We start from the raw sequence: 27947 nt of genomic DNA, 5'->3' as shown, positions 1-27947 counted from the left end.
AAAGTCTCCTTCCTACTCTAAAAGGCAATTTCAAATCATGACAACATGTGGTTGGTTCTGGCTGCTTCTCAACCCTTGCTCCTCCTCAGCGTCCCGGGAGTGTGCACAAGTCTGGCAGTTCAGTGCTTCGATCTGTTGTCTGCCGTGAGACCCTCACCATATGCGGTCTGGGGGTGACGCTCTGCCAAAAACACATGCCGGGTCCATTTTGAAGATGAAAAGATGCTCAAGGAAGAGGTGTTACAAGAAATATTTTTCCCTTCATATACCTTCGTGTGTGGGTATCCTACCACAAATATTTAAAAATGCCGAGGTCATCGTCTTCCAGGCTGAAAAAAAACACGCGAACTTTGCACGTTTCCTAATTTTATTTCATTTTCCCTGTTTAGTGAGAAGGAAAAAAAACCTATTAGTATTTAGCCCCAAATTGGTTTTGTGACTCGCAGCCCCTTGCTCTTACCTGTGAGAACACAGATCTATCAAGATATTTTCCATCTGCATTGTCCTAAGCAAGCGCTGGCCATGCAATGTTAAGAGCAATGCTGTCGCAGCCTCTCTGCACGCATCTCAGGCACTGCTCTGACTTGTCTCCTGCAGCAGGAGATCCAAGAGCGGCCTACGTTTGTTCTCTTGGGGAAGAGTGTGACGGAGAACTTCGGAGAAACAGAGATTGTGTAAGGTTGCGATCGGAAAGTTAGATAATAAACAGCCCCTGATAGGACCATTCTAGTGGCCAAGATCAACACAGTCTGGATGTGGGCAGGAGTAGCCTTCCTGCCTGCCCCTCCCCAGAGGGCCCTTTGTGTCAACAAGCACAGCCAGCCTCCTGGCCGGCTCCCAGGCTCAGAGTGGGGCTATCATTTTTGTTTGCTTTGCAAATATCTTAATGGGAAGTGGTTCAACACCACCTATGGGTTAATCTGAGGGCTTCTGCCTGGCAGCTGTTGACTCGGCGAACCACATGGCTGCTCTCCGGTGGAGGGAGCCGAGCTGGCCTGCACTACCGAGTGCCAGGTTGAGGTATCGTCTTTGCCTCTTGGATTTGCAGACTGGCAGGAAGCACCTTGGTGCCCTTTATTTTTAGTTTGTTCCTCCTGGGAGGGCAGAGCTGCTCCTGTCCCTGCCAACTGTACTTTCGTTTCAAGGCAGGGGAGCTGTTGACATTATTTTTCACCACCGTGAAGCAGCCTCCTTCTCCTAAGCCGATACTTGCAGAATCTGCGATTTATATTAAGTGTGGCGATGGTGGAGGTGGTATTGTGGGAAGATCTAGTGGGCCAGCACACAGGGAGCCCCCAGGGAGCCCCCAGGGAGCTGCAGTCTGGTCTTCACCTGGGATCTGGAGAGCTAAAGAGCTGCTGCGCATCTGCAGATTCCCGTTCTGCTAGTCTGTCAGGTCCGAGAAAGCCCAGGTGTGGCTTTTGTGCATCTAGAAGGGCCGAGCATGCTTCCAAGAGGAACATGGCCAAGCCATGCCTCTATTCCCTTCTCCATGCTTCCCTTACTGAGTTCTGGCCAGGGTGAGCTGACTCCCACGAAGCGGGGTAGGATATGGACTTGGAGACAGCTTCCAAACGCCGCCATGTTTGCAAGTGCGTAGAAAGGTCAGATTGCTCAGTGGGCGAGCTGCCCGCTGGACAGTGCACTCCTGCTCGCAAAGTCTTGTCCTTTTCTGGGGTTTTCACACACACTTGAGGGATTGCTACAGATTGAAGTCCCAGAGGCCACCCCACAACCTTCTGATGGATGATAAAACCTTCCTGAACCCACTCATTTTCTCAGGGCCTCAATTTCCCCATAGTTAAGAGTAATTGACACAACTGCTCCCTCACCAGGTCATGAAAGATCAATGAGATAACACACACCAAGCATGTGGTGCCTCATCTGACCCGTGAAGTCCCCCATGCCTAGGAACAGCCAATGTTATCTTGGCAGCGCAATTCTTCCTTTATAGAAGCCTTGTTATTATTATACTTCAGAGTTGATTACTCCAAAACCTTTAATATTAAACCAGAGCTAAATTCAGGACAGTTTGAGTATCAAAGTAAAGAATGCTGAAAAATGAGCATTTCAGCCCACCCACTGAGTAAAAAGAATTCAAGAGTCTACGTTAATAGAAGGAAAAGAAAATAGGGAAGGTGTAAGGAAGCTCACATTGTAATTAAAATTGTAAAATAATAAATGTAAATTTGATGACTGAAAAACGGACATTTCCAAGCACCAAAGCCATCATTGCTCTAGGCAAGACTCATGAATGGGTGCTAAAAACAACAGGCGAAAGACTAGGGAAGAGCAAGCTATTTTCACAATGTCGGAGTAAATCCCATAAGAGAGCAGTTAAAGGACACAGAGGATCCTTGCAGAAGCCACTTTGACCAAATGTCAGAATCACAGTGATGGAGCCACCAGACCGCACGGGCTTCCTGAGAAGAGTGTCTTGTCTGTGTATTTCCTGCCAAACGAGCATGACCTGGATTTAATACCGAGGAAATAGCAGACAGACCCCGACAGAGGAGTCTGTTGGAAAGTAACCGGCCAGTAGGCTCCACAGCAGAGCAGAGAGGGGGCTGAGGGCTCTCTGAGATGGAAGGAGACGTAACTGGAGGTGATGACACGGTTTCCTCTGCCACAAAAGTTGTCACTGGGATATTTTGCAAATTCAGAACACTATGGAGTGGGTCACAGCGTCTCGCTAATAATATCAATTCTCTGGTGTCAGTCACCACATTCTGGTAAGAGTGCGCCCTCCTTCTGAGAAACAGACAAGTAGGTAAGAGATAAAGGAGTGTGGGGTTTCTCCAAATGTCCAGAAAAAGTTTGTGTGTTTGTGTCTGTCAATGCTCCTGTCTGTCTGTGACAAAGCAAAGAGGTGCCTGGCCATGGCTTGCTCTTCCTGCCTCTCTTGTAGAAGTTTGAAACTTAGCCAAAACAAGAAGCTGCAATTAAAACCCAAGTGAGGTCCCCTTCATCTCTCAAACTCACCAGCCTCATTCTCTTCGAATGCATATGATCTCCATCGCTCTTGCCAAACTGTAGTAGAATATCTAAGTTTCAGTGTCTAGTGTCCCCTTGCTTCTTTGTTTGTTTAAAGATGGAATCTTTCTAGGTAGCCCTGACTAGCCTGAAACTATGTAGACCAGACGAGCTTCGAACTCACAGAGATCTGCTTGTCTGTGTCTCCCGAGTGCTGGAAGGAAAGTCGAGTGCCACCAAGCTTGGTGCTAATTCAGTTTTTGAAAGGCTAAATCTATGACTCAACATAGGTCCACCTATAAGCGACTCCAAGGCGCACTCCTCAAGTGGCTGTAGTCCCGGCTACTCAAGAGGTGGAGGCAGGACTGTTTCCTGGGCCTGTGAGTTCAAGACCCAGCTGGACGACATAGTGAACTCCTTTGGAAAGCGAACCTACTCAGGGGAGAAGCAGAGGTGACACAAAAGAAACTGCTTAGAGGCCTTGTCATTGCCTCCCTTTTGCATGTCTGCATCTAGGGATTTCTCGCTCAGAAGTAAAGGGTCCATCTTAAGCGGGAAATATAAAACTTTATTTAAAGACTGTGCGTTGTTTCTGACTTCTGGACCTGCATATCTTCTTATTTCGTTCTTGTAAGAACCAGTAGTCTTTTCTTCTTTTTTCCCTAAAAGCACAGATGTGATCATTTTCTCCCAGCCCAGCAAGGGTTTTAATTTACAGTGTATTGATGAAGAAAAGGAGGCGTTGATCTCACTTGGGCAAGTGGAAGCACGGGCTGCCCCCTTCCATTTGACGTTTGTGAAAGAGACAAATCCCTCTTCCATATAAGCGTGTTACTAGAAGTATCTGAAAATGCTTAAAGAATTAGTCATCACTTACACGAAATTCACATTCGACTGGAGATCTAATCTGTGTTTAATCTGGCACCTGGAGCCCGAGTAGTTTGGAGCTAATTCTGAACCATGTGCGCAGCATACGGAGACATCCTGAAGTGTGGCCCCACGCCCTGGCCAAGTCCTCGCACACTCCTCTGGTCCTGGCTGCCATAAAACAGCATTTCCCACCCTTTAGCCGTCTTGGAAAACACAGTCAAACCTCCCCATTCCTGCTCGTTTACCAAGGTCTTGACTCAGCTGTCACTTTCTGTAGCCACTTAAGCTACTCACAGCCTCTCCTCCAATATTTTCCAGCCCCTTCCTCTGCTTTTACTTTCTCCTTGGGCTCTGACTTTTAGTTAGCATTCTGTAGTTTTTATTTGTTTCAACTGCCGCCCACCTCTGTTGGGAACTGGGTTCCCAGCAGAGGAATCTCAGGCCCCTTGTTCACGACTTTATCCTCAGGGCTGAGAATGGTGGAAGACTAATTGAAAGGTGTTTGTGGGATGGTGGATGGACAGACGGGCGGACAGACAGACAGATAGACGGACAGACGGATGGACAGATGGATGGATGGACGGACGGATGAACAGACGGACAGACAGACAGATGGGTGGGTGGATGGATGGATGGACAGACTGATGGAATGATGGACAGACGGACGGACTGATGGACAGATGGATGGACAGATGGATTAATGGATGGCATCCAGAGAGCTATGAAAAGGCTTGCATTGCACGGGTCATACGTATTGCTCATATAAAATTTAGAGAAGCCTTGCTACCAAGTCAGATCCTAAGCATGGTGTAGTGTGCATTCCCCATAGATACAAGGTAGGTTTAAAGGTCAGACAGGGCTCAAAGGGGACCTTGTGATATAGCAGAGCATCTCTTAATCCGTTCTTGAATATTTTCCAGAACTTCATGTTGATTGCACCAGGTGTCAGTCATTAGGATCCCTATATAATGGTGCAATTAACTGATGTGTCCTGTACAAAACAGTGCTGGGGACAGAGAGTACAGGCTCTGTGGCAGCCAGACCCGGGTTACATCTGAATTCTGAGCTGTACTGCTTACTCAGGTAGGCGGCCTGGCTTCCTCTCCCTGATCTGTGAAATGGAGGTGTTCAGGGACCTAAACCATCAGCTGTGGTTTGAGGATGAATAAGGCAATCCCACCAAGCCCTCTGTACTCCCCAGGCAACAAGAAGGTTGCTTCTGTTGCTGCCCTGGTCTCTGGTGACTCCACCCCCTCTTCCCCCCCACCACAGTGCCTTATGAAGCCTTGCTCTGCCCTCCTGCCCAGACTGTGGCCCTCAGACAGACCGTGCTGCCTGCCTTCAGATCACAGACATCCTGTCACTGTTCCCAGCCATTCCTTTTCCCAGCCAGAGGCTGGGCGCTGATAAAAAGCCCACAACAGCTTTCTACGTGTCTGTCAGTGGAGTGTCACTTGTCCAATAAGGTACCTTTCTCATCAGGAGGAGGAAAAGCCTCTTCTTCCACCTCAGGCTTTTACAGTGACAGCTGCCTGTGATAGAGTCGTGCAGGAGAGGGGAGGAAAGAAAAGAAGCGAGACTCTAAGAGCTCGTAAATTAACACTGCAGGCTCACCGCTGGAGAAAAGCAATGGTGAACACCTATGATCATCTATAAAAGCCTAGTAGGATTCGGGAAATTAGCCTAAGTCCACAAACCTAACTGGTTCTGACTTAAAGCAGTACAATAGGAAACGTTCATTAGCTCTTGGAGTCCTTCACGTGGATTAGTCCTTGAGTCATGTTCTAAAACAGAAAAACAGGTCTAGTTTAGAGCAATCATGTGTCCACATACTTAAGTAAGATTTGCATATCCAACTCCTTTGGCGCTAACACTGACTGGTGAGAGATAGGAGATGTGTGTTTCAATGTTTTTATTAAAATCCTGAGTTATTCAGAACAAATGAGAAAAATAAAAACATAAGCCAAGCTGTTAGATGCAATTCTCCTGGGTTCCTTTTTCTAAACACATCCTGTTAAGTTCCTTCCTCTTCTCTTATGTCCTTTGTAGTCCTGTGGTGCCATACAGTAAAGCTCATGACAATATTTTCCTCTTGATAAATGTCAGGCAGAAAAATGTCAAGGTACCGGTTTCTGATAAAAGCTGTGACGATTAAAAAGACAGATAACATTTAGTGTTGAGGATACAGAAAATAGCACCTTTCGTACATTGGTGGCTAGACGTTAAGTTTTGTTGCTTTTTAGGGGAGAAACTGATGTTGTGGTTTAAATCCTTAGAGGAGGAAAAGGATATTCTTATCCTTAGGCCCAACAACTCCACATCAAATATTTATCCAAGGGAAATAATCAGATTAGAACTCAGAACCACATCCTCTGAGTATTAAATGATTCCTTATTCATAATGTGAGAAATGGACACAATGTCTATATTTAAAAATATATGATTATTTAATTCACTTGTGCTAATCACTCAATGCAACACTATATAGCCATAAATATGATGGTGTAAGAGAGGTGGATGCAATTTTAATATTTAAAACATGATTATTCAATTTTCTTATGCCAGTCACTCACTGGAACATTGTGCAACCATAAATATGATGGTATGCATGTATCTTTGCATATGTGGGTATTATGCAGTTATAATATATAAAATATGCTCAGAATTACGAAAGGAGGGCTAAAATGCTGATCTGAAAAGACATTAATTTTTTTTCTAGGTACGAAGGTTATCCCTACCCGTATTATCTTCTCCTTTGGTACCTATATAAGAGACAGTGCAAAGGGAATATGTATCACTTTTCATCACAGAAAATAGTCTTTAATCTGAAAAAAAAAAAAGAATGGGAAATATTTTGCTGTCAGGTCTGTTAGCTGTTTATTTTGGTCAGAAAAGAAGATGTTGGTATATATTCACAGATTAGTGATTATGGAAATTCAGGGGCCTGGCTTCGTAACTGTCCCTCAGCTAAGAAAGGCAGAGGGGTTGGAGGTGGAGACAGAAGGCTTCATAGGATGGCTAGTCTGAGCCACAGTCACGTGTGTATGAGAGGTTGACATTCACAGGCAGGAAATGTGACCACAACCCAGATTTCCCTGGGGCTTGACGGGTGCATCCCCTGGGGGTGGGAGTGGTGGCGATGAGTGGGAAAAGTAAAACATTGTATACATTTAATTTTTGTAGTGAAAAATTCAGCAATGCATGCATTTAGATGCTTGTGAACTGAATGCAATAGTCTGTGCTTTTTTTAAAAAAAAATAACTTATCCCTTCTACTCTGTGTGTTCAAAGCTAGTGGGCACATGAGGTGGAAATAGGTAACAACACCCACATGGAACAAACCAGGGTAGAGCCGGGGCAGTGCTGGGGATGCTGGACTGCCCCCTACTTTATACCCCCAGCCCTTGAAGAGTTCTTTATTCCTTATTAGAACTGAATGATAGAGCGAGAGAGATGCTTGCTGTGCAGGCGTGAAGACCCGAGTTCAGATGCCGGAACCCACATGAAAAACCAAGGCTGTGCTTGCCTGCAACTCCAGCACTGTTGGGACCAGAGACATGAGGGTCACTGGAGCTTGCTCGCTGTCGGCTTAGCTACAAAGCCAATGAGAGCTGCCGTCTCAGAGGCATAGGGGAGAGGATGATAGAGCAGGACCCTGATGTCCCCTGACCTCTGTGCTGGCATGAACCTAGGAGAGAGGAGCCTGAAAATGAGCTGGACTAAAGTCTCATGCAATAGCCAGCTTTGTTCAGAGCATCAGACACAATAAACTCTGAGGGCGAGTCACCTGGGTAAAGTGCCCAATCCCAAGGACAAGTCGCACGCGGCAAAACATGTTTCTGCACAGAGACATATATGAATAGCAACAGCTGAAGCGAACTCGCTCCTGTCCGCTACACTTTGGAAGAGCACGCAAACACATTCCAAGGGCAATTCTGGGTTTTAAAGAATCCTGAAACTGAGATCACATGACTCTTGTCTAATTTTCATAAAGTTTTCTCACAAGCCCTCAGAATTCTCACAGGCTTCATTCTTGGTCTGTGTCCACACACACACACCTGAACATATACCACACACGTATATAACAGATGCACACACACCCTAAGAAACCTTGAGAGGTAGCTAGAACTACCTAGATCTAGTTAAAATGAAAATTGCCAGTCTCAAGTCAGCACATTGGCTTCAACACAGGGAAATCCCATATCAAACAAAGAACGGTGTCCCGAGCCGCCGCCCCCCCCCCCAACCGCCTTACATAGCTTCATTTACCTTTGTGGTTTGAATGTACTGGAACCACTTCCACTCTCTTCTTTCTCATGGTAATCGGTCCATAAAGACAGCTGGGGGTGCATGTATCTAAAACCTGCCTCCCTTCTAGGGTCGCGGAGGCCTACTCTGTTCACACAACCTGCTTGGAGCACCTTGCCTGCCGGGTTGCTTGACATCGGCCCCTCAGGGACAGGAAACTGAGTTCCTTTGGTCCCATGTCCTCAAAGGGACAGGGACAGGCTGCTAGTTATGTCGAGCAACCTTTCTCCCAGAGCTGCCACCCAAGGAACAAGCTTGACAGAAACGCTCCTGTGTTTAAGAGTCACCAGGGACGATGTGGCTGCAACCTGCTCTGCTTTGAAGTTAGCATATGCTTTCAAGCCGCAGCGCTAACACTGGCCTCAATTTGTTTAGGTGCCAAGAAGTTATAATTGATGCAAGATGAGACATAACTTTTGAAATGTAATCAAAATTAATAAAAGTACACAGAGAAGGCAGTTTAAGTGAGGCTTAGGAAAGAGACTCAGCTGGGCGGCGCATGCATTTAATCCCGGCACTCAGGAGGCAGAGGCAGGTGGATCTCTGTGAGTTCGAGGACAGCCTGGTCTACAAAGCAAGTTCCAGGACAACCAGAGCTAAACAGTGAAACCCTGTCTGGAATTCTACACCCCCAAAAAAGGAAAAAGAGATTCAATAGGCCACCTGCTGTGTCTTAACTCTCATCTCAGAGAAGACAGTAACGGTTTAACCTGATACAGGAAGAGACAAGCCTCGTCCTCTGATGTCACTTTCTAATTCTACAGACTTTAGTCTCCAGTATATGTATGGACCCACTAGCAAAGGGACACATTTGGTCCAATTTCCTGTCCCTTGCAAAACTTACACCCCATCATCCTGCTTTTCAAATGTGCAACTCCATGAGTTTGGCTATAGTGTGACTCCGATACCCCCGCCCATCATTCCTCACTGAACTGACAAATGGAATTTCAGAGCCTGTGATCTGAGGCCCAGACCCTAGCCCAGAGTGACTTCCCACTGTGCTACCAGTACAGCGTGACAGAGCCAGCTGGCTTCATGATCTTCACTGCGGAAGAAAGATGCAGGCACTCTGAGGGGAGCATGTGGCGAGCCAGCCTCGGTACTGCCCCTCATCCGTCACATGAGAGAATTAGGTGCCAGCCTCTTTGCTTTTGTTTGTTTGTTTGCTTGCTTTTTTTTTTTTTTTTTTTTTCCTAAGGTGGATTCCTAGAAGAAGGGTTCTCGGTGGTGGCTGGGGTTGTCCATCCTCTCTAGAGCACACAGTTAAATGCACCAACTTCATCGAGCCTGGAGGCATCTGCAGGAGAGACTAGCAACGTTTCTGAGAGGCCCAGCTGCCCCGGACGTGTGTGGTGAAGGAAGAGTCTCATAGTCTCTGATGACAGATTCATTGATTTGTAAATCTTAACAGAAATTGAAGACCTATTTTTTTAAAACTTTTTTTGGGGGGGTGCAGATTCAAAAGGCAGTGTCTCAGGACTGGGGAGAGGACTAAGTGGATAAAGGACTTCCTGTTAAAGGTGAGGGTGGATTTCAGTCTAGAACTCACATAAAACCCAGGCAAGCAAAGAGTGGGGGGGGGGGACGGACCCATGGAGCAAACTGACTGGCTAGACTCACCAAATTAGCCCGCTCTCGGTTCAGTGGGAGATCCTGCCTTGGTAAATGAAGAATGGACAAGAAAAATACCCATTGTGAACCGCTGGCCTCCATGCACACATGCGCACATGTGCCTATCTACACACATGAGATCATGCATACACATATGCACAAATACTACACGTGTAAACACGCAAAAGAAACAAACCAATATTACATTTTATAAATGAATACTGTTTTGTTAGTTATCTAATAGTCAAACCTTCCCAGGACCTTACCTTTCTGAAGCACGTTTCTCCACTACTGTAGGTGTAAAAGTGCTTGTCTCAGATGGTTGTCAAGATGTCATTGGATATTTAAGAACATTTTAAACACCAGAAGTGCAATATAAATAATTAGCCAATTTAAGTTTACTGTTAAAATTTTTCCTGGCCTATGTGGCCACACATTTTGGAATTTACCCAACTTATACTTGTAGTTCGATTTTTCATTCTTTTGGCTTGGTGGGGGCACCACCCAGCAACCGAATAAATCACATATACAGAGGCTTATTCTTAGTTTTAGCTTGACTTGTTTCTTGCCAGCTTTTGTTAACTTAAATTGTCCCAACTAACTTTTGCCTCTGGGCTTTTTCCTTTTCTTACTTCTGTGTCTCTTACTTTCACTCTTACTCTATGGCTGGGTGACCGGCTCTAGTGTCCTCTCGTTCTCTGGTTCCTCCTCGTCCTCATTTCTCCTCTATTTATACCCTCTGCCTATCCTACTCCTGCCTTGCCATTGACCATTCAGCTCTTTATTAGGACCATCAGGTGTTTTAGATGGGCACAGTAACACAGTTTCACAGAGTTAAATGCTGCATAAACAAAAGAAACACACCTTAAAATAATATTCCCCAACATGTACTAACATTTACTAATACTTAGTGCCCCAGGCACTGAGATAGGTGCTGATGAAATATGTGCAAAGCAGCCGTTCCGATCCCTTACCTTCCATGTGCGAGGTGTGCGATGCTAAAAACTGACAGTCCCTCCCCTGGGTCCTGGGGGGTTTTTGATGGGTGCACTACTAATAACCACCACTGAGATGTATTCATGAATGGTCCACAAGGGTTGAAATGAATTAATCAGTTTAATTAATAAATAAGATTTAAAATGTAGCACTGGAGGTAACCTTAAGAGCAGTTTCTCCCAGTTCCTTTGCTTTATAGCTGAAGAAAGCTAGAACCCAGAATACTTGAAACTTACCCAGAATTACATATTTGTGTGTGTGTGTGTGTGTGTGTGTGTGTGAGAGAGAGAGAGAGAGAGAGAGAGAGAGAGAGAGAGAGAGAGATCAGGGATACTCAGGCAAGGTCAGAACACAGATTTACCCTCTGAGGCCAGTGCTTTGCTCTCGCTGGCTTCTATCGAGGTAGGGTCTATGTACACCCCTGGCTGACTTCCAATCTAATATTCCTCCTGCCTCTGCCTCCTGAAGGCATATCACAGGCATGTGCCTCCAGGTCAACTGAAAGATGCTAACTCAACCTTGTTCTGTGCTTTTGATTAGGCTCAATTGTGCCAAAGTTTTTTTCCTATGGAAATTTAGAAGTTCACTAGATGTTAATAAGTTCTTGGTCTGGTAACTTCAGACCCTGTAATCAGCCCTGCCTCTACTGCAGAGGTCCAGTGTGGATTGACTGTGGAAGGGGCATTCCTGTAGCAAGGAGACTCTTCCACCATGCCCCACCTGTCATTCCCAAGCCCATCCGACTATGGGACCCATGTGTGCCTCTTGCTACAGAGTGTGGCGAATTCCTTGAGCAGAAAACACAGCCTCATATCAACCTGGCAAACCTGGCATGGGAAACCTGGCAAACCTGGCATTGCTCCCTAACACACATAACTTCAGAGGGGCAGTTTCCTGGTCTTAGGGCTGTAGGTAGCCTGTGGATCTGTGGGAATACGGAGAGGCAAGGCCAGTAGGAAGCAATTTTTGCATACACAGTGTCCTTTTGACGGAGGACTGGCACAAGACGCAACAGGAGCTGAAGGGATAAGTTTGCATATCTGTTTTTGGAGGAAAACAATGTTTTTCTTTTTCTCAATAATAATTCCATTAGTTTTTTATTGTAATTTTCAAGCCTTTTACAGATTCTGATTTTTGTTGACCTTCTAGGCATCCACAAGCCCGGAGTTCCCCATCAGGCTGTGATGTTGCCTCGGAACATGCATTTAAGGCAGCTGGACGTCCCGATGCTGAGGTACACTTCCTTCAGTCTGGCCCGAGTCTGTGGGCATGGAGCCTGTCTGTGACTGCCTGGCCCAGCCATCCAAGCATGAAACTTGTAGTGATATTTTGAAGTTTTTGAGACAAAAGCCTAGCTAAAGAACCTTGTTTCAGTGGAGAGACAGGGAGGCACAGTGAAAGGAGAATCAAAAGCCTGGAAATTCGCAGCTGAGAATAAACGCCGGCTACTCCCTGAGGTGATTTGAGTCCTCCCTGCTGCAGATGGTGGAGTCTCTCTCTGAGAGAGGACCTGAGGTTCTCTGGTAGCACTTTGATACCCTGCTTGAATTCAGCATGTGAAATGGAGGCGTCTCTCTGTGACTTGGAGCCCACAGCAGGCTTTGAAGTCTGATCCAATTTTTGCTGCCTCCTATTTGATGTTGAAAGGGTGAAATGAAGAAAATGTACAGTTTTTGCCAGTAACTCTGCCGAGCATATGTAAGATTGAAAGAGAAAAAAAAACCAAAATCCTCTGGATGATGTGCTTAGAAATGGTAGGCAGATTAATACCTTCCTATACGTCTTCTTGTTTCTCTCTTAAGGATAGAAATGAAGTAAAGAGGAGAATTGGCACGTGGCTGGTTTTCTGCCCTGCACTAAGTAGTTGAGGGGGGGACGTTAGTGCAGAGGAGGAAGTAGGTGGCTGAAGTCAAAGGTACCGCGGCTTGGCTTGGCTCCTAACTGCCCCAGGCGAGGACCGTCACTCAGTTCTATTTAAGACACAGAGCATGCAAATGCCATCAATACAGTCAGAGCCAGGTCCCTTACTTTAATGGAAAGCATGTCTTAAGTCTACTTCACCAGAGGATGGAAATGGCACTTCCCTCACTCCTTCTTTCGCTAGCTCTCAGTTGCTGGAACCGATGTGTCGTCTTCCTGGACACGTCACACTGCCCCAGCTCACCAAAGACCGAACACCTGCGAAGGCCCTCCCAAACCTGGTAAGGAAGACATTTGGAATGCATGCAGTTTGACCATTTGTATGCTGGTATACGTTCCAGTGAGTTGTTTATGAATGCCTGTCTAGAAGTCAGGACCTAATCAGATGGTAAGATGATGTAATGCTAGCAAGAAGCCATAAAGGCTGGGAACAATAGTTATATTAAAAAGTAGCCGTTTACCCCGGACAGTGGTGGTGCGTAACTTTAATCCCAGCACTCTGGAGGCAGAGGCAGATAGAATCTCTGTGAGTCTGAAGCCCTCCGGGTCTACAAAGGGAGTTCTAGGACAGCAAGGGCAACACAAAGAAACTCTCAAAAACAAAAAGTTGCAGTTTAAGATTGGTGTGGGCCTGGGCGGTGGTGGCGCACGCCTTTAATCCCAGCACTCGGGAGGCAGAGGCAGGCGGATCTCTGGGAGTTCGAGGCCAGCCTGGTCTACAAGAGCTAGTTCCGGAATAGGCACCAAAGCTACAGAGAGACCCTGTCTCGAAAAACCAAAAAAAAAAAAAAAATTGGTGTGGTAGCACAATCCCACTTAGAAGCAGAGCAAGATCAGGATTCATGACCAGCCTTGGATATATAACAAGTCTGAGGCCAGCCTGAGCTACATCAAGACTCTGCTTCAAACAGCCAAAGTATATACATTCATATATACATAAGCTGTAGCAGTTAACCCTCCTACTCATGTGCTTAAATGAATATCAAGGGCCGTACTTCCCTTGTAAAGCCCTGAAATTATTCCTAAGCTTCTTTTGTTAAAAAGAAAAAAGAAAAAAATATCTATATTGCAGCAGAGTTAATCATTCAATCATTCAAGGGCAAAATCTCTGGTTTAGTAATGAATATGGACTTGGAGAATACCTCTGCATTCTGGGTAGCAAGCCCGTTTACCTAGCAAAAGACAGATGCCTCACCGCTTGTCTTCGGTGCCAATGAAATCTGGTCCCTTCACAAGCAAGAGGACCTAAGTGTGCTCTCCAGAACCCACAGAAAATCACCGGGCTCAGAGGGAAGCAGAGACATGTCGTGATGAGATCATTCAGAAATAAACACAGTGCATTTCTAACCAAAGGCGTAGAAAAGACTTGTTGGAATCACCATTATCTTTCTAGTCTTAGAAATTATTAGAAATTAGAAATATACTCCCCAAAGTCAGCCTCATTAGGGAGTTGTAAATCTGACATTTAGAAATGGCTCTTAGGTATTTCCCACAGCTGTCCTGTCCTTCAGTGGAAGCAGCTGTCTCCTGCGTCAGTTGCCATCACTATTATCTCCCCTTATACTCATAAAAACGGCTTCCACCCTAAGTGGTTTCCCTGGCTCCTCCCCCTCCTTCGACTCTTCTAATGCACAGGAGTCTGAGCAGAATTTCTGAAGCATAACTCTGCTCGTGCCATTTGCTTCCTCCACTCTCGAGTGTTCCCACCCCTGCCCAGAGTCAACTCTGACGTCACTGAAGGCTTTTTGTGCTCTTATGCTGGTCTCGCTTTGGGGCGCTGATTTTTACCGGTGTCTCTTTCTCCTTTAAGGACTTTAAGAATCCCTAAACTATTCTCTACTCTGTGGACGCGCCCAGTATATTCTTTCTCGTGTGGCTTTGTGTTGTCCCCTCTGTCAGAATCCCTTGTGTTCATCATGGCCCATAATGATCCCCGATTCTGTGTCCTTTGACTTCTGACTTGGGGGACTGACACCATTGCTCCTGAAAGATTCTGGTAGATCAGGGGCAGGAACTAAACCCCAAGTGCTCAATCTGGGACTCCAGAGCAGCCATCACTCCAGCCTGTAAAAGGGGGACTCGGACAGGGCCCTTAGCTAAGGAATCCAAGAACTGTCTCCAGCCAACCCACATTGCTCAAATAGATGAATATGTTCAGGAAGAGACAGGCGCCCATCACTTCGCCATTACTCCAATCAGTGAATACTTTATGGGATTGTATATAATCTCTAACCCTAACCCTAAGTATATAAAATCTCAAACAGGTTCTTACTATGTAAAGATGTATTTCTTAGACATTTGTTCTTCTCTTGATTTATTCATATATTTATTTTAAAAATATTATTAATATTTTCTACATGCCAGAATCCATCTTGGGTCACCAATTTTCAATTTTTTTTTTTAAAAAAAACCTGATGTTTGTTTGTTTTCAATAGACTTCTTTCTGATTTGTTGTCTGATAGTTTTGTGACGTATAGTAAAAAGAAATCCTAGAAAAGGAATCACCCACTAAAAGTACCTAGAAAAGCAACTGCTCCCTTGGATACTTTTGTACCTAGAAAAGCAATTGCTCCCTTGGATACTTTGATGATATCAAACTGATCTCAACTTGGTTTGATTTTTTTCCTTTCAGTTAGATGGCTCTGAATTCCTTTACTAATTTAGTCAGGCACAAGGGACACCTTCAAGGCAGCTTGAAGACTGTCAGTGAGTGACAGTCACATTTGGATCACTCAAGACCTCCTGTGCTAGACGAGGTTTGTTTGCCTTTGTTTTGTAACTGTAATTCAAACAGTACTCCACACACCAACTGCTATCACCTCTGGTAACCCCCTGTGAGGCCTCTGTCCAAAACTGGGCTCTTTAAAAGAATTTTACAGTGTCCATGCTAAGAGTCAAGTGTTTCTTATGAGTCTGCATTGAAGAGAACTTTGAGGGATGAAGAAGGGACAGAGTCTACTTATGTGGCCAGGCCTCCCTCCCTACCCAGGGTCCATGGTGATGGAGGCCTGAGAGAAGTTTCCGGTTGACAGAGGTTAATGGAAGCCCTGGAGAGAGCATCTGCCAGGCAAGTGCTGCAGAGGCCACAAGTTCCCTGCCTTGGTCACTGTCTAGTCACTGTGAAGAGACACCATGACCAAGGCTACTCTTATTTAAAACAAAACCCAACAAACAAAACCTCAGTATTTAATTGGGGCTGGCTTACAGTTTCAGAGTGTTAGCCTGTTATCATTATGGTGGAAGCATGGTAGTGAGCTTGGTACTGGAGCGGTAGCTGAGAGCTACACCCTGATCTTCAGAAAGAGAGAGAGAGAAAGAGAGAGAGAGACAGAGACAGAGACAGAGACAGAGACAGAGAGACAGACTAGGCACTAGGCCTGGCAAGGGCTTTTGAAAACCTCAAAGCCCACCCTCAGTGACACATTTTCTCCTCCAAGACTACACCTCCTAATCCTTGCAATCCTTTCAAACAGCTCTGTCCCTAGTGATTAAGCATTCAAATATATGAGCCTATGGGAGTCATTCTTATTCAAAACAGCACATTGGGGCTGGAAAGATGGTTCAGGGGTTAAGAGCGCCGGTTACTCTCCCACAGGACCTAGGTTCAATCCCCAGCCACAGGTCCTAGGTTCAATCCCCAGCACCCACATGACAACTCACAACTGTCTGTTAACTCAAGTTCCAGGGGATCTAGCATCCTCACACAGACATACATGCAGGCAAAACACCAATGCATTAAAAAAAAATTTTTTTTAAATCATTAAAAACCACCCATACTCCCCCAAACCACCCATAGTCTGGTCTTGTGCCTGCCATGTAGAAAAGCTCATTACAAATCCTATGACATCACCTCTGCCCAGATTGTTCCTGCCCAGTCTTGGCATGCTCCATGTGAGAGTTAGGTTGGGATGTGCTTTCTGTCACTGCCAAGTCCTGGCGTTGGCCCAGGACATCAGGAGCACAGCTGCCAAAGATGGCAAGGTGGTGCTGTGTCCTCAGCTTCCAGGACTCATGCCCATGGCAGGACTGAGAAATGAGGGCAGAGAGGCTTTGATCGTCACTTACGTGATATCATATGTAATATACATAGACTCCCCTGTTAACCTTAGCCGCCTACTTTATTTCATTCTAAACTCAGCTTTAAAATCAAACATAGAATTATTTTATGGTAGAAATGGTTTTTCTTTTTACTTCTGTTCATTTTCTGAAATTAGGTATAATACTTTTTTCTGAGTTTGGGGTGTGTGTAGTGTGTCTATGTGTGACAAAGAATTTCTACACAGCCTTGGCAGGTGTCTTTGTTACTTTTCTATTGCTGTGACAGCATCATAACCAAGGCAACTTATATATGAAATTATTTTATTTGGGGTCATGGATTCAGAGGATTAGAATCCATGACCATCATGGCAGGGAGCATAGCAGGCAGGCATGGTGCTGGAACAGTAGCTGAGAGATCACATCTGATCCACAAACACCAGGCAGAGAGAGCTAACTAGGAACGATATGGACTTTTGAAACCTCAAAGCCCATCCCCAGTGACACACCTCCTCCAACAAGGCCACGCCTCCTAATCCTTCCTCAACTCTTCCACCAACTTCAGGAACAAACATTCAAACATACGAGTGTGGGACATTCTCATTCGAAACACCACAGCTGGCCTGAGATTCTCCGTGTGAAACAAACTGGCCTCAAACTCGGAGATCTGCTTGTCTCTGCCTCTCCAGTGCCGGGACTGAGGGCATACACCACCCAGCCAGCTGTTGTTTCTCTTTCTGTAATTTTTCTTCCAACCATCATCAACTGGAGGAGCTGTTTGGGTGTCTGCGTTCAGGATCTTAACTGAGCACCACTCCCACCACAAACCCCTTAATCATATTCTCCCTGTTTTTGGTGTCTCGCGATATTTAAGCCTTTTTTTATGAAGGATAAAAATCTCTGTGTATGCGTGATACCCTGGTGGAGTAAGAGGATTCCTACTCAGGGCCTGTCCTTCAAAACCAAGATTCAAGGTTCTGAGCTCACTGTGAGGAGAGATCCTGGACCCCTGCATGAACCTAGTCACATTTAGTTACTCCCAGTGGCCACTTTTTGCTCCACTGGGAACCATTTTTGAAAGGCCTGTGTCTCCTTCATGCCTTTCAAATGATCAAGTCTTCTGCTGGTGCTAAAACTGCACACGTTCCCTCAGCCCCGTAAGTCTAGCGGGTTAGTTGTTTTGAACCTGTGCTGCCTGGAAGCCGCAGGGAGCAGTTAGCTGGCATTTTCCATGTCAGGCAGCTTGTGTAATTAATTAATTAGTCCACCTAAACAATGTGCAGAGGAATCAGGGTCCCACTGACTCAACCCCCGGTTTTCTTTCCTCACCATCTGGAAAGGTCTGAGGGTGCTTAGCAGTGAGCACAGCCGGCCTACAGCCGCTGACCTAATAACAAATCTTCGAAGACTCGGGTTTCCCAAAGCCTAGTCTTTTTAAGGTGAGAGTTAATGATATCCCTTTCATTAAGTCTGTGCCAGATGTCTTCACCAAGCAGTCTATTTAAAGAACAAATTCAAACAGGTCTGAGAACCAAACACAGAGCGCTCTTAATTTCAAAGGAGACGTTTGTGTGCCAGGACACAATGGCTGGATTCTCCCATGGGGCGCACCCCCACTTTAAATAACAGACATTGGTGGAAAAATCAGATAAGAGCAGAGAGCCCTGGGTTTGTTTCTGCTCTTGATGGAGTCATCCTCCAAAGGAAAGCTTCCACACTGACTCGTTCCCTGGGGCCTGAATGTTGGAGGTACCTGTTAAAGACAGACTATCCTAGGATCCGTTTACAGAGTATTCATGGTTGGTTCTGTACTGTCGTATCTGCGCATGCCCTGAACAGTTCGACTCAGGCTAACACAGACACACTCTGCGTTTTGATCTTCTGCTTGGATTGCCCTCTGGCCAGGACACTTCTCAAATGCGTAGCCAGCTCATTCTTCACTCTAGATTTGTATTATTTCATTCAGGCCGTGAGGGAAGTCGCCACCTCATCGGACAGTTTTTATTATGCTGTGAGGCCCAGGAAAATTCGCATCACATTCTTGCTCTTGTGTAGAAGAGGATTAAGATAGGTATCCTCTCTGACTCACCTAGGTGTGCCTAGGGGTACCCAGGTAATCAAGTGCTGGCTTATAGGAGCCTCCAATGCTTACGACAGAGCTTTCTGAGCGTTGACCCCAGTGACTGTCTGCTCTGCTGCACTCTGAGGCCTGAAATCGGCTGTTGATTTCACAAGTCTTTGCAGGCTGCTTTCTATCATGTTTTAATCAGGGTTCTACTGCTGTGAAGAGACACCATGACCACAGCACCTCTCATAAAGGAAAACATTTCATTGGGCCCAGCTTACGGGTTCAGAGCTTTAGTCCATTATCATCATAGTAAGAAGGATGACCATATGCAGGCAGATGTGCTGCTGGAGAGGTAGCTCAGAGTTCTATATCTATCTAGATCTAGGCAGATGTGCTGCTGGAGAGGTAGCTAAGGGTTCCATATCTAGATCTGCAGGCAGCAGGAAGAGAACATGACCCTGGGTCTGGCTTAAGCATCTGAAACCTCAAAGCCTGCTCCCAGTGACACACTTCCTCCAACGAAGCCACACCTATTCCAACAAAGCCACACCTATTTCAACAAGGCCACGCCCCCAGTAGTGCCAGTCCCCATAAGCCTATGGGGTTGTTTTCATTTAAACCATCACATATCACAAGCACCTCTAGGACACCAGAGGAGTCATACACGCCCCACCTCCAAACAGGCAAATAGTGCACCACTATGACCAGCCTTACCATGGGATTCTTCTGCAAAAGACAGAAATGTTGAGTTTCTTTATCACTTTTACTCTTTTTAATAAAAACAATTGCTTTACAGTTATTCACTTTTCCATGCTTGAGAGAGGAGGAGACTTCTTAGTATTCTATACTCAAAAATGGGACATAAAAATTGAAATAAGATCATTTTCTGTTTTACTTTGAGTGCCTTACAAAATGGAATAATGCTTCTGGGGTTACTTTATATGCCAATTTTACATAATATAAATTACTGTCGCTGTTGTCCTTGGAAGCTGGTTTTCTCTGGTTCTCATTAGTATTGATCTGAATTTAGATGTTAATTTTTTTTTAACTTCTTAGGCCACTGGTTTCATTGGTCTCAGTGGCATCAGAGGTGTGATATCTATGTTTTGAAGTTTGAAGCTTTCCTTCACTAAGATATAACTAAGCAGAATTGAAAGAAGAATCGAGACAGAATGCACACTCATGTCTTCTGCCTACATTTCACATTTCATTGCTTCCTTCATTTGCAGAAGAAGCTGGGAAACATATTTGAGTTGATTACATTTGTTTCCTCCTGTGATTGAAGGCTGCCGTAGGGAAGCAAGCAGGGGAGATATTGTCCCAACCACCAGGTCCCAAATAACCAACTCAGAGGCTGAATATGAATCATAAATGCTCAGTCAATAGCTCAGGCTTATTACTAGCTAACTCTTACACTTAAATTGACCCATATTTCTATTTATGCTTTGCCACATTGCTTGGTACCTTCGTTAGCATGGCACATTCATCTCCTGCTCCCTCTGTGTCTGGCTAGCTACTCCTTACTCCACCCTTCTCCTTCCCATCATCCTTAGTTTGATCACCCTGCCTATACTTCCTGCCTGGCTACTGGCCAATCAGCATTTTATTAAACCAATTCAAATGGCAAATCTTTACAGTGTTCAAGAGGATTATTCCGCAGCAAACAACTAGTAATATTTGTCCAAAGTGGAACTTAGTCACCTGAGCACGGGGCTCAGAGCATGGCTTCATGGTGGCTTACAAACAGGAGAATTTTTAAGTCACATGAGTCAGGTCTTCCCTCTCAAATCATCAGATTTTACTCCAGGTCCCTCTTTGTGAGATACCAAGACCTTCAAGCAAGAGAAGAACCACCTAGAGGAGGTAGTTTTAAGATTCCAAAGCAAATATTTAGGTTTGCCTCATGGAAATAATGTGTGGCATAAAACGGCACTATTCCAAGTTGAGAGAAAGAGAAAAAAATCTATCCTGTTGGTGTGTTGGTAGAAGCATAAAGAATACAATGTAAAGAATACAATGTGTTTGTCCAAAAACTAATTTTGTAGTGCGTATTGAAAGCCTTTTAAAACTTTAAAATTAGCAAGACATTACAGAAATCTGGCACAGACACCTTGTGGCATAAGATTTAACTATTTTCATTTTCATTTTGTCATTTCACATACATGGATGTTTTGGTTGCATGTGTGTCTGTGTGCCACACATGTGCCTGGTAGCCTCAGATGTGTGTCTGTGTGCCACACATGTGCCTGGTAGCCTCAGGGGCCAGAGGAACGTATGGGATCCTCTGGAACTGGAGCTGAAGATGGTTGTGAGCCTTCTTGTGGGTGCTGGGAACCAAACCCAGGTCCTCTAGAAAAGCCACCAATGCCCTTAATGGCCGGCTGAGAGCCTTCCCAGCCCCAGTATTTAACCATAAAAGCTTACATTCACCAAGCACTTCAGACAACATGGAAGAGTGGTTTTATATTCACATCAGCCTAAGTTTCTCCTGATGATTTGTTTGAGCAGTTTTTCCTCTTCTAACATCTTTCCTTCCTACATATTCAGATGACAGACCAGGCTCCTGCCACATTCAACACCATGCTCTTCTGTTTATTACCTCCTCAAATTGCAGGGGAGAAAATCCAACCCCCACCTTTAGAAAGAATGCTAGAGGACAATACATTAAATGAGAAGAAACAAATGACCCATGTCTTCATAAAGAAGCATTTGCCTCAAAATTTAATTAGAAATGAAATTTTAATTTTTCTCTATTAAATAGGTTAGGATAAAAAGAGAGAGAGAGATAATAGAAAGGCTGCCGACATCAACCTTGTTTGGAGAGTGGGTGCTAATGAACCACCTGACCCAGCAATGCTGCCCTGTGAGCTTGTCCACCACACCTGTCCTTAAAGGTTTGGCCCCATAGGAGAATGCTATTAGGAGGAAGTAAACACTTTGGAAGACCCTTTAAGGTTTTGAAGTCACTGTGGTGTGCCCCCAAGGAAGATTCAAGGCCCCTGGAAGGTTTTCTGTCTCTTCCTCTCTCCCTTCGTCCCTCCCTCTCTTCTTTTTTATCTTCCTCCTAGCTCATGAAGTGAAGTTTTCTCTGCCATGTGCTCCTGATGCCTTCATCAGAAGCTCAAACCAAAGGGTCGTCCAATCTTCAAACTATGAGATAAAGAAACCCATTCTCATTATAAGTTAACAGCCTTGGGTATTTCATTAAAGTAACACTAGGCTGACTATTTACAGGCAGCCTGTAGGGTAGAAATGAGCTTCATTTCAAGCGGCATCTTAGATCTCACAGTCAGTCACTGCAAGTATTTCTGGTCAACAGCTGTCTCCCTAGGAGTGGACCTTATAAGATGGGGCACTATGGAATGACATTTCCATCCGACTGTTTCGCACGGTCACATTTGTTAGGAAAATGAGGGCGGTCTCCATGTAAAAGTGGAGAAAAGGATTGGCAGTGGCCCTTGGAAAAGTCTGTAGAGTCAAGGTACCTGGGTGAGGTAGCTCTGTGCTTTGTTTTACTGTCTGATACTCTGGATGAAAGAGAAAGTGGGTTATCACGTTAGATTTGGACGCAAACGCCCAGAGGGATGGTCTCTGCCTCCCAGAAAGGAGAGCATAGTTCTCCTTGTCTTTCTCCTCCTCTGCTCAAAGCCTCTTCCCATGACACCATCGCAGAAATCCCAGACCTGTATGCATCTCGAAGGTGTCTGGCTGCAGTAACCAGCGAATGCTCGCAGCAGCGTCTGTCTCCTTACAGCAGGTTTTAGAACATCAAGTACGCTTTGATTTTAATGATGAAAACACATGGAGTTAGAAAGCACAGAAGTTCTACTATTATTTTCTTAGAAATTCCCAACTGATGATATTCAAATCACTCCTCACAGGAAAACATCTGAAACAGGAGATTAGGGGCCTTCACTGTTGATGTTACAAAGGGAAAGATGAAATATTACAATTCGGTTAGAAGGGCTCTTTGAGTTTTTCTGGATCTGTTTGCCTGATGTTAAAATGCCCATCACAGGCTTACATGTTTGAACACTTGGTTCTCAGCTGGCGGCACTGCTTGGGGGAGTTGTGGGACCTGGATGCAGAGGTGGTACACTGTGGGCGGGTCTTTGAGGCTTAGCTGGCCTGCTTCCTGATGTCTGGGGACCCAAGATCCCACCAGGGTGCACTGGATCTCCCCTGAACTTTGAGCCAAGTTTGCTTGGTCGGGTTTTGCGACAGCCACAAGAGCAGTAACGAATACATTTGGCGACTAATTGTTGTTGGTCTGGTGGAGAGAGCTGAGAGTGGCCAGTAGGGAAATTCCAATTCCTTCAAGGGCATTTTCACCAGTCAACTTAATACAGACATTCACGCTAAACGTAAAGATACTGAAATCTGTAGAACTCTGAGACCACACTGATAAAAAGAATACACAAAGGTCAGATGAGGAGGTCCAGCAACTTGAAGAAGATCGAGTGTTTCTGGTTTCTTCCTAGGGATGCCTGGAAGGCAGTGTCTGAGTATCTCACAGCATCATACGATTGAATCCGGGTTTATATGGTAATCCCTCATGATGAAATGCAGTACTCCATTCTTGAGTCAGGGAACTGTGACTTTAATGTGGTCTGCCAATCCAACCCTTAACATTACTGTGTTTTAAAATGAGATATCCAGTAAAGAGATTATAGAATTTTTTTGCATAAGCAATCTGTAGTTGAGATAATTGAGCTGCATGTGCTGCATCCATGGTCATGAGGAGCATGTCTTCTGTCTTCCCAGTCTGTTTCCTAAGAGCGGGATCAAATCCAACAACAGCAGAGGATGAAGGGGAAGTGGGGCAATTATAACCCCAATGCCTCCGTAACAGAATGGAGGGTGAAAACTGCTGTTCACCAGAATCACAACCAGCTGGGGTTGATCAAATGAATGCCAACTAAATCTTTGTGAGTTTGTGATTCTCAAGTGGTCATGTGAGTTTCTTCCCATGACTACAGAGTTTAAGCAATACTAGAGAAGGCTGTGGGTAATCCAAAACAGAGGATCATAGAAGGCATAATGTTCTTTTTCACATAAAACATCACACAGTAATGGTAAGTCTGTGCATGCGTGTGTGTGTATGTCCATACTGAAATATATATGCATATTCATGTGTGTGCCTGTGTGGAAGTCTGATGTTTTTCCTTAGCCATCTACCTTGTTTTTTCTGAGACGGGGTCTCTCGCCGAGGCATGGGCATCTCTAATCAGTGTAGGTGGGCCAATGAGCCCCAGAGAGCTGCCCGTTTCCACTGCACGAGCACTAGTGTTATAAGCACACACTACCATGACAGCTTTTGATGTGGGTGTTGTAGATCTACATGACCTCATATCTCCATGGGGGTGGGAGGGGAATGGTAAACTAAGCAGCTCTTCCTCAAACGCTGACACCTCTGTCAGCAGTGACAACTGTGCATCACCCTAAGAAATCCACGTGTTTTACTGCTTCCTACGTTGGAAACAGCCACAAGTGTTTGTGAAGTTATATCTTAAGTAGTCTTAGCACAGATCCAAATTCTGAATAGTCTGATAGAATATAGGATGGAATAATGGAGTCATACAGGTTTTTTGGTTTTTTTTTTGCTTTTAAGTAAAATTCCACATCCTTTGTCGCAGGTTTACATGTAAAACAAGCAACATTAGAACCACCCAGAAGCTCTACAAATGAGCTTCAGTGTGATGCACCCAGGAAACAGTGGTGGGGTGCGATTGAGTTATGGTTGTGCCGAGAGATGCCAAAACAGTGAGTGCGCAGGGCAGGGCCACTTCAAGCGCTTCTGTTTGACTTCTCTGCATACCAAGCCCATAGCCTCATTTTCTCTGTGGACTGCAACATGACAAAGTCCTTAAAACCTGGCTGTGTCCACTAACTTTTCCACCACTGTTGACAAGAAACCTGAGAAAATGACATAAGGGTGGAGAGGTTCTGTCCCATCCTGACTGGGACGTGTGATGGAGAGGTTCCGTCCCATCCTGGCTGGGACGTGTGATGGAGAGGTTCCGTCCCATCCTGGCTGGGACGTGTGATGGAGAGGTTCCATCCCATCCTGGCTGGGACGTGTGATGGAGAGGTTCCGTCCCATCCTGACCGGGATGTGTGATGGAGAGGTTCCGTCCCATCCTGGCTGGGACGTGTGATGGAGAGGTTCCGTCCCATCCTGACTGGGACATTTGATGGAGAGGTTCCATCCTATCCTGGCTGGGACGTGTGATGGAGGTCCTCACTGGGCAGCTGGGTCCTCATTGGCTTTCTCCTTTCCCTCTTGATTTCAACCCAAGCCCCCAGCTATGGGCTGGTGCTGAAACACATCCAGGTGGGTGTCCCCTATAAGTCCGTTCTTTCCAGAGGTATCCTCCTCATGGACACACCAAAATGTGCGCGTTACTTGTCCCCTAGGCCTTTTTTGGTCGGATCAGGTTCACTTGTGCAGAACTATTTTTCCAAGTCCCCGAATTCTTTAAGAAGTGGCGTGTAAAATTATGAGTACATAAATAGAGGCAGTAAAAGCGCCTGGTGTGTTGCTGGTGATGGGCCGAGTGTGAAGCAAACCAGAGGAGGGAGGCCAGGGACTTCCCTTCTGGGCACAGTTGCCTCTTCTCCTCGACCACACTGACTTCAATGATAAATAACTCAGATCTGTTTAAAAGTGAAGGCATGTGGAGTGCTTGGTTTTGTTTGTGTTTAAAATACAATTTCCACTCAGATGGCATTGCTTTAGCTGCGGCATGACTTTGTTTGGATCTTCTGTTGCTCAAAGAAGAGGCAAACTCCATAGCTGTTTGAAGCCCCGGCTATAAGGGTTGCACGCCATAGCTTGCTGTGGTTTATTCTGCAGGGATGGAGGTTCTTGTGCCTAGAACATCTTCACTCATCAGGGGTGCAACACTGACTTCATACAGGTGGTGCCCTTGAAATATCAAGGTTAGGGCACTAAAGAGACTTTGAAAGTGTATGGCTCATTGGTTCAGGCGTTTACAGGATTAGAAGAGAGGGCAACGACTGGGAGGATCTGACTCAACCGTAGAGCCGTGCATCGACTTGGCTTTCCTGTGAACGGTGAGACAGTCTTTGCAAAGATGTACAGGGATAATGTTTGCAAAAAATGAAAGCGGTGGTACATGTGTCCTAGTGGAGAACACCCTTCTCCTCTTCCTTCCTCTCCTCCTTCCCCTCCTCCTCCTCCTCCTCTCCCTCCTCCTCCTTCTTCCCCTCCTCCTTCTCCTCCTCCCTCTCTCCCTCCTCCTCCTCCTCTTCCTTCTCTTCCTTCTCTTCCTCCTCCTCCTCTTTCTCCTTCTCTGTTTTAAGGCAAGGTCTTATTGTATATCCCTGACTGGCCTGGAACTTGCAAATCCTCCTGCCTCAGCCTGCCAAGTGCTGAGATTACCTCGGGCCAAGGGAAGGGAATTCGCAGGCTCACTCGAGAATCACAAATGTTGGGATCACAGACAGCAATACATGTCCAGATAGTAAATTGGTATTTTGTACCCAAAGCTATTTTTAAGCCTTTAGCCCACTGTTTCGCCATCTAACCCTGTTAGAGGAAGAGTAGAAATAGCATCTGGAAATAGTAGAAAGTTATAGAACTATGAACATAATCATTTTGAGCCCATAATCCTTTATTTGGGGTCCAAATACTTTCCCAGAGAGCACTAGCTAAAAAGCAATAGTCCTATTGCCTTCCCCGGGACAGTGGGGATACAGGAAGTTCTTGGTGCTGATTAAGTTAAACCAGTTTGGGTTATGAGGATGCCAGGGTGGTTAATGCAGCCTCAGGAGGAGGCTCTCGGGAGTACATGGCCTGCCCATTCACTATGTGCTACCGTGGAGAGTCATTGCCTTTCTGGGAGAGAATGGGATGGGGGGCAGGAGGGAAGGAGAGAGGGGAAGGGGGACTGTGAAGCCAGTCTGCTGTCTCTCAGGCTCCACACTCTGAGTGGTGATCCCAAGCAAAGCAGGAGTCATGGTCTCTAACTCCTAGAATCTGACACTTCAGGAGTGCTGTCTGCCGGACCTTAGCCTTCACAGGGTGCCCATCGTTAGGCAACACTGGTCATTTGAACACAGAGTGTTAACTTCTACTAAACTCAATGGAGCAAATCTGGAAGGAGACCATGAAACCAGTGTGGTATTTGGGGAAGACCGGGATGAAAGGACTAAACTTCCGGGACTATTGTTTCCGATTTTGGGAAAACAGACTTAGCTCTTGCACAAACATTCCTGGCTGTAGAAAGAGTTTTCCAGTTTAGGGAGAAAGTCTACAGTTGCTGTAACAGGGGCAGGGGACGGGATAATAAAGGAAAGCAGGCCTGGGCCCAGAACTTTGGGTTGTAGTCGAGGTGGTGGGTGTGGCTTCCCTCTGAAAAATGTGTGTGTGTGTGTGTGTGTGTGTGTGTGTGTGTGTGTGCCATAGTGCATGTGTGAAAGTCAAAAGTTAAGTGTCAGACCTCACGCTACCTTGTTTGAGACAAGGTCTCTGTTGTTCCCCACTGCATAGCTTTGTGCTAGCTAACCTGTGAACTGCCCCTCTCCCCACAGGAGTGCTAGGGTTACAGATGTGCCGCATTCAGTTTTTCCTTGGATAGTGGGAATTCCTGTGTAGGTTCTTAAGCTTGCCCTAATTTAGCCACTAAGCCATCTCCCCCGCCCTTTTTAATTAACTCTTCTATGTTAAAGGGTTCTTTATGCTATAAAAGAAAAATTAATGTTTTATATTGGATCTTTGTGAACAAAATAACAAAGCACTCTGTTTCCCAGATAAGGAAGCAGCTACCATCGACCACACTTATCCAGATAGGAAGCATCGTTCCTGGAAAACTGGGAGTCACTTTGGTCCTTAGATCAGGAGGCCTACGGTTAAGGACCCCACCCCTGGAGCACCTTCTCAAATATGGAACTCAGCTCAGATCGGAAGAAAGGTTAAGGGAAGATAGAATGAAGCTAGAGTTCAGGGGAATGCCTTGCAAGAAGACAAAGATCCGATTGTCCTGAGTCTTTGTCTTTAGAAACCTTTAATGAGCTGTGTATAAAACTTGGTTTCTGTCCCTAAAGAGCTAGCCTTAAACCTGTACTCCATGTAGGCCGAGCAAGGAGGAGCGGACTGCCCTCTTTCCATCTCTGTTCATTTAACTCTGCAGTCATTCGAAGACC

The 27947-nt window shown here is 45.5% G+C and overlaps 1 protein-coding gene across 1 annotated transcript in view; it reads left to right on the top strand.

Annotated features, from left to right (window-relative positions):
* The window catches only part of Myo3b (myosin IIIB), a 283171-nt gene that overhangs the window by 216345 nt on the left and 38879 nt on the right, over nt 1–27947 (top strand). The window contains exons 29-30 of the mRNA XM_057755693.1: nt 11906–11990; nt 12861–12957. Coding sequence (XP_057611676.1) covers nt 11906–11990; nt 12861–12957 — 182 coding nt within the window. The remainder of the gene's footprint in view (nt 1–11905; nt 11991–12860; nt 12958–27947) is intronic.

This window comes from Chionomys nivalis, chromosome 22, assembly GCF_950005125.1.
Source record: "Chionomys nivalis chromosome 22, mChiNiv1.1, whole genome shotgun sequence".
In the NCBI taxonomy this organism is placed as follows: Eukaryota; Metazoa; Chordata; class Mammalia; order Rodentia; family Cricetidae; genus Chionomys; species Chionomys nivalis.
This window is presented reverse-complemented; position numbering and strand designations above follow the sequence as displayed.